At 34.6% G+C, this 7183-nt stretch overlaps 1 protein-coding gene across 1 annotated transcript; it reads left to right on the top strand.

Annotated features, from left to right (window-relative positions):
* Positions 1-5088: 5088 nt before the first annotated feature.
* LOC108102183 lies at positions 5089-6688 on the top strand. Its single transcript, XM_017206888.2, has 2 exons — positions 5089-6457; positions 6512-6688. Exons 1-2 carry the CDS (start codon positions 5261-5263, stop codon positions 6548-6550), a joined length of 1236 nt encoding a protein of 411 aa, XP_017062377.2. The 5' UTR covers positions 5089-5260; the 3' UTR covers positions 6551-6688.
* The last annotated feature ends 495 nt before the right edge of the window (positions 6689-7183 follow it).

Raw genomic sequence — 7183 nt, 5'->3', positions numbered from 1 at the left:
TCAAAAGTTATGGGCTAAGCAGTGCTGGGTTCTGGTCACTTTTCTGCGAACCCATTTTTTGAAAATTTTGACAGGTCGGGGGTCATAAAAAATGACGAAACATTGACCAAAAATTCGAAAATAAACCAATGATGTAGCTAGATAGATATTTTAATAACAAATTCAGAGAGGCATTCCACTTTTAAATCGGGTAAAAATTTCAAAAGTTATGGGATAAGCAGTGCTGGGATCTGGTCACTTTTCTGCAAACCCATTTTTTTGCAAATTTTGACAGGTCGGGGGTCATAAAAAACTACAAAATATTGACCAAAAATTCGAAAATAAACCAATAATGCAGCTAGAAAGATATTTTAACAACAAATTCAGAGAGGTATTCCACTTTTAAATCGGGTAAAAATTTCAAAAGTTATGGGCTAAGCAGTGCTGGGATCTGGTCACTTTTCTGCAAACCCATTTTTTGCAAATTTTGACAGGTCGGGGGTCATAAAAAACTACAAAATATTGTCCAAAAATTCGAAAATAAACCAATGATGTAGCTAGATAGATATTTTAATAACAAATTCAGAGAGGCATTCCACTTTTAAATCGGGTAAAAATTTCAAAAGTTATGGGATAAGCAGTGCTGGGATCTGGTCACTTTTCTGCAAACCCATTTTTTTGCAAATTTTGACAGGTCGGGGGTCATAAAAAACTACAAAATATTGACCAAAAATTCGAAAATAAACCAATAATGCAGCTAGAAAGATATTTTAACAACAAATTCAGAGAGGTATTCCACTTTTAAATCGGGTAAAAATTTCAAAAGTTATGGGCTAAGCAGTGCTGGGATCTGGTCACTTTTCTGCAAACCCATTTTTTGCAAATTTTGACAGGTCGGGGGTCATAAAAAATTACAAAATATTGTCCAAAAATTCGAAAATAAACCAATAATGCAGCTAGATAGATATTTTAACAACAAATTCAGAGAGGTATTCCACTTTTAAGTCGGGTAAAAATTTCAAAAGTTATGGGCTAAGCAGTGCTGGGATCTGGTCACTTTTCTGCAAACCCATTTTTTGCAAATTTTGACAGGTCGGGGGTCATAAAAAACTACAAAATATTGACCAAAAATTCGAAAATAAACCAATAATGCAGCTTGATAGATATTCGAATAACAAATTCAGAGAGGTATTCCACTTTTAAATCGGGTAAAAATTTCAAAAGTTTGGGCTAAGCAGTGCTGGGATCTGGTCACTTTTCTGCAAGCCCATTTTTTGCAAATTTTGACAGGTCGGGGGTCATAAAAAACTACAAAATATTGACCAAAAATTCGAAAATAAACCAATAATGCAGCTAGATAGATATTCGAATAACAAATTCAGAGAGGTATTCCACTTTTAAATCGGGTAAAAATTTCAAAAGTTTGGGCTAAGCAGTGCTGGGATCTGGTCACTTTTCTGCAAACCCATTTTTTGCAAATTTTGACAGGTCGGGGGTCATAAAAAACTACAAAATATTGACCAAAAATTCGAAAATAAACCAATAATGCAGCTAGATAGATATTTTAATAACAAATTCAGAGAGGTATTCCACTTTTAAATCGGGTAAAAATTTCAAAAGTTCGGGCTAAGCAGTGCTGGGATCTGGTCACTTTTCTGCAAACCCATTTTTTGCAAATTTTGACAGGTCGGGGGTCATAAAAAACTACAAAATATTGACCAAAAATTCGAAAATAAACCAATAATGCAGCTAGATAGATATTCGAATAACAAATTCAGAAAGGTATTCCACTTTTAAATCGGGTAAAAATTTCAAAAGGTTTGGGATAAGCAGTGCTGGGATCTGGTCACTTTTCTGCAAACCCATTTTTTGCAAATTTTAACAAGTCGGGGGTCATAAAAAACTACAAAATATTGACCAAAAATTCGAAAATAAACCAATAATGCAGCTAGATAGATATTTTAATAACAAATTCAGAGAGATATTCCACTTTTAAATCGGGTAAAAATTTCAAAAGTTTGGGCTAAGCAGTGCTGGGATCTGGTCACTTTTCTGCAAACCCATTTTTTGCAAATTTTGACAGGTCGGGGGTCATAAAAAACTACAAAATATTGACCAAAAATTCGAAAATAAACCAATAATGCAGCTAGATAGATATTCGAATAACAAATTCAGAGAGGTATTCCACTTTTAAATCGGGTAAAAATTTCAAAAGTTTGGGCTAAGCAGTGCTGGGATCTGGTCACTTTTCTGCAAACCCATTTTTTGCAAATTGTGACAGGTCGGGGGTCATAAAAAATTACAAAATATCAACCAAAAATTAGAAAATAAACCAATAATGCAGCTAGATAGATATTTTAACAACAAATTCAGAGAGGTATTCCACTTTTAAATCGGTTAAAAATTTCAAAAGTTTGGGCTAAGCAGTGCTGGGATCTTGTCACTTTTCTGCAAACCCATTTTTTGCAAATTTTGACAGGTCGGGGGTCATAAAAAACTAAAAAATATTGACCAAAAATTCGAAAATAAACCAATAATGCAGCTAGATAGATATTTTAATAGCAAATTCAGAGAGGTATTCCACTTTTAAATCGGGTAAAAATTTCAAAAGTTATGGGCTAAGCAGTGCTGGGTTCTGGTCACTTTTCTGCAAACCCATTTTTTGCAAATTTTAACAAGTCGGGGGTCATAAAAAACTACAAAATATTGACCAAAAATTCGAAAATAAACCAATAATGCAGCTAGATAAATATTTTAGTAACAAATTCAGAGAGGTATTCCACTTTTAAATCGGGTAAAAATTTCAAAAGTTTGGGCTAAGCAGTGCTGGGATCTGGTCACTTTTCTGCAAACCCATTTTTTGCAAATTTTGACAGGTCGGGGGTCATAAAAAATTACAAAATATTGACCAAAAATTCGAAAATAAACCAATAATGCAGCTAGATAGATATTTTAATAACAAATTCAGAGAGGTATTCCACTTTTAAATCGGGTAAAAATTTCAAAAGTTTGGGCTAAGCAGTGCTGGGATCTGGTCACTTTTCTGCAAACCCATTTTTTGCAAATTTTAACAAGTCGGGGGTCATAAAAAACTACAAAATATTGACCAAAAATTCGTAAATAAACCAATAATGCAGCTAGATAGATATTCGAATAACAAATTCAGAGAGGTATTCCACTTTTAAATCGGGTAAAAATTTCAAAAGGTTTGGGATAAGCAGTGCTGGGATCTGGTCACTTTTCTGCAAACCCATTTTTTGCAAATTTTAACAAGTCGGGGGTCATAAAAAACTACAAAATATTGACCAAAAATTCGAAAATAAACCAATAATGCAGCTAGATAGATATTTTAATAACAAATTCAGAGAGATATTCCACTTTTAAATCGGGTAAAAATTTCAAAAGTTTGGGCTAAGCAGTGCTGGGATCTGGTCACTTTTCTGCAAACCCATTTTTTGCAAATTTTGACAGGTCGGGGGTCATAAAAAACTACAAAATATTGACCAAAAATTCGAAAATAAACCAATAATGCAGCTAGATAGATATTCTAATAACAAATTCAGAGAGGTATTCCACTTTTAAATCGGGTAAAAATTTCAAAAGTTTGGGCTAAGCAGTGCTGGGATCTTGTCACTTTTCTGCAAACCCATTTTTTGCAAATTTTGACAGGTCGGGGGTCATAAAAAATTACAAAATATCAACCAAAAATTAGAAAATAAACCAATAATGCAGCTAGATAGATATTTTAACAACAAATTCAGAGAGGTATTCCACTTTTAAATCGGTTAAAAATTTCAAAAGTTTGGGCTAAGCAGTGCTGGGATCTTGTCACTTTTCTGCAAACCCATTTTTTGCAAATTTTGACAGGTCGGGGGTCATAAAAAATTACAAAATATTGACCAAAAATTCGAAAATAAACCAATAATGCAGCTAGATAGATATTTTAATAGCAAATTCAGAGAGGTATTCCACTTTTAAATCGGGTAAAAATTTCAAAAGTTATGGGCTAAGCAGTGCTGGGTTCTGGTCACTTTTCTGCAAACCCATTTTTTGCAAATTTTGACAGGTCGGGGGTCATAAAAAATTACAAAATATTGACCAAAAATTCGAAAATAAACCAATAATGCAGCTAGATAGATATTCGAATAACAAATTCAGAGAGGTATTCCACTTTTAAATCGGGTAAAAATTTCAAAAGTTATGGGCTAAGCAGTGCTGGGATCTGGTCACTTTTCTGCAAACCCATTTTTTGCAAATTTTGACAGGTCGGGGGTCATAAAAAATTACAAAATATTGACCAAAAATTCGAAAATAAACCAATAATGCAGCTAGATAGATATTTTAATAGCAAATTCAGAGAGGTATTCCACTTTTAAATCGGGTAAAAATTTCAAAAGGTTTGGGATAAGCAGTGCTGGGATCTGGTCACTTTTCTGCAAACCCATTTTTTGCAAATTTTAACAAGTCGGGGGTCATAAAAAATTACAAAATATTGACCAAAAATTCGAAAATAAACCAATAATGCAGCTAGATAGATATTCGAGTAACAAATTCAGAGAGGTATTCCACTTTTAAATCGGGTAAAAATTTCAAAAGTTTGGGCTAAGCAGTGCTGGGATCTGGTCACTTTTCTGCAAACCCATTTTTTGCAAATTTTGACAGGTCGGGGGTCATAAAAAATTACAAAATATTGACCAAAAATTCGAAAATAAACCAATAATGCAGCTAGATAGATATTTTAATAACAAATTCAGAGAGGTATTCCACTTTTAAATCGGGTAAAAATTTCAAAAGTTTGGGCTAAGCAGTGCTGGGATCTGGTCACTTTTCTGCAAACCCATTTTTTGCAAATTTTGACAGGTCGGGGGTCATAAAAAATGACGAAACATTGACCAAAAATTCGAAAATAAACCAATGATGTAGCTAGTGTAGGAGATAAGTAGTATACATATACATACAAATATATATAAGCACCTATGTATACATCACACATTTGTAAATACACATAACATAATTATCTATAAGCATATCTGTAAATTATCCCTAAGCTTTAGCAACATGTTGTTAGGATATATGCATACACACAATAAACATTCATTCGCATTTTGACTAGCAACGAGATCGCAAGCTTTTGATTGATCGGCCAACAAACGCGTGATATTTATTGAACAGCCCACAATCTCAGAAGTGGGATAAATACCCAAAACCTACAAAAAGTGCGATTTTCTTTTTTCTTCCACCATCCTAAAAGTGTTTAAAGAACAATTTGCAAGTGTGTGGTATGAAAGGTGTGGACCCAAGAAAATACTCAGTTGAACAGTTAAAAAATTGGCTGGGCCACCTTAAGTTATCCACAAAGGGTCCTAAAACTACATTAGTTGCCCGCATAAATCGAGTCCCAATTTCGATTCGAGGTAGCCAACCGCCGTTAGTTGTGAAATTGCTTCAGGAAGAACAACGAAAAGAAGCTGAACAAAAAATGGAAGAACAAAGTGAGAATTTCACAACAGGCGACGATCAGGCGCCGACGTGCAGCAACGCCAAGAATAACGACGCCAGCAACAACGAAATTTGGACTTGCGAGGAATTGCGTGCGAGTAAAATGGAAAACGAGCAGACAGAAGCAGACGAAGTGGGTAGCCAGAATGACGAACTACAGAAATTAAAGAAAAAAATGGAACAGTTACTAGAGGAGAATGAAGGATTGAAAAATACCGAAAAAGAGCGAGAACCAGTGGGAGCAGGAAACAAGGAGAGCATGATGCTGATGAGTGCTAGCTCTGTGTCGCTAAACATCATCAAAGACATGTTGCCAGAGTTTGGCAACAAGTCGCCAGTCAACATTTGGGTTGCACAGCTTAAAACTGTTGCTGAAATACACAACCTAGACGACAACATGTTGCGGCTGCTGATCATGACGAAGTTGAAGGGCGAAGCACTAACCTGGTTGTACGATACCAATGACCGACTCAGTTTCTCAATAAACGAAATTTTAAATCAAATGATGGCAAAATTCGGCACAAAACAAAACAAGATGTGCTTGAGACGGCAGTTTGAGAAACGCAATTGGCTCGTAGAGGAGAATTTTGCCGCGTATTATCACCAAAAAATTTCGCTGGCCTCACAAATTCAGTTGGATGAAGAAGAACTCCTGGACAACATTATAGAGGGCATCCCAGACGACCATCTACGTCAGCAGGCACACATGCAGTGTTTCAAGCAGCCGGCTCAGATGCTGAAAGCATTTGAAAAAATAACACTCCCGAAGAAAGCAACGACATCGGTGAATTTGGAGAAGGCGAAAGGCGATGGGCAGCGTTTAAAAGCAGCAATCCGCTGCTATAATTGCAACTCCTTGGGCCACGTCGCAGCAGAGTGCCGAAAACCAAAGAGAGAATACGGGGCTTGTTATGGATGTGGCAGCTTGGATCATCGCATTGCTACATGTGATCAGAAGAAGAAGTCGACCAACGAATTTGTAAGGTATTTTAAGTTACAATTTAAAGCAAAATTAATACTAGCATTTTCGCAGCGTGTCTCATCGATTCAGGGAGCCCGATCAGCTTCATAAAAATATCATGTTTAAGTGAATATTTTAAAAAATACAATAATAATGTTAATCAATGTGAAAAGACAAATGTTAATTTTGATAATTTTGACGATCTGAAAAATCATTTCAATTTTGATGTTTTTGAAAAACCTGTTAAAAATTATGAACAAAATTCTTATTTCTTTGGTATAAATAAAAGTAAATTAAATATCTTCGATAAAATAATTTGTTTTATGCCTGGTAAATATAGAGAAATTGAAATTGAAATGTTTGTCGTGGCAAACCAATCGATGAGTTATGATGCAGTGTTAGGAAGAAATTTTATTAAAGCATTTAATTATAAATTGACAAGTTCAATAATCAATGATAAAGAATATATACAAAAGGAGTGCCCTGAAATTCCAAATTATAAGACAGATGAGTTACAAAGTATAAAGTTAGACAAAGAGTGCCAAAATGAGTGTTTACCAAATGAGTGTTTACCAAATGAGTGTTTAGAAAATGAGAGTTTAGAGTTTAAAGAAAATGAGCGGTTTGCAAAAGATTGTTTAGAGTTTGAAAAAAATGAGTGTTTACCAAATGAGTGCATAAAAAAGAAAGGTGTAAATAATGAATATAAAGAGAATGAGAGTAATTTAAATGAGTGGTTTAAAA

The sequence above is a fragment of the Drosophila ficusphila genome, unplaced genomic scaffold (genome assembly GCF_018152265.1).
Source record: "Drosophila ficusphila isolate 14025-0441.05 unplaced genomic scaffold, ASM1815226v1 contig_582, whole genome shotgun sequence".
Taxonomy (NCBI): Eukaryota; Metazoa; Arthropoda; class Insecta; order Diptera; family Drosophilidae; genus Drosophila; species Drosophila ficusphila.
This window is presented reverse-complemented; position numbering and strand designations above follow the sequence as displayed.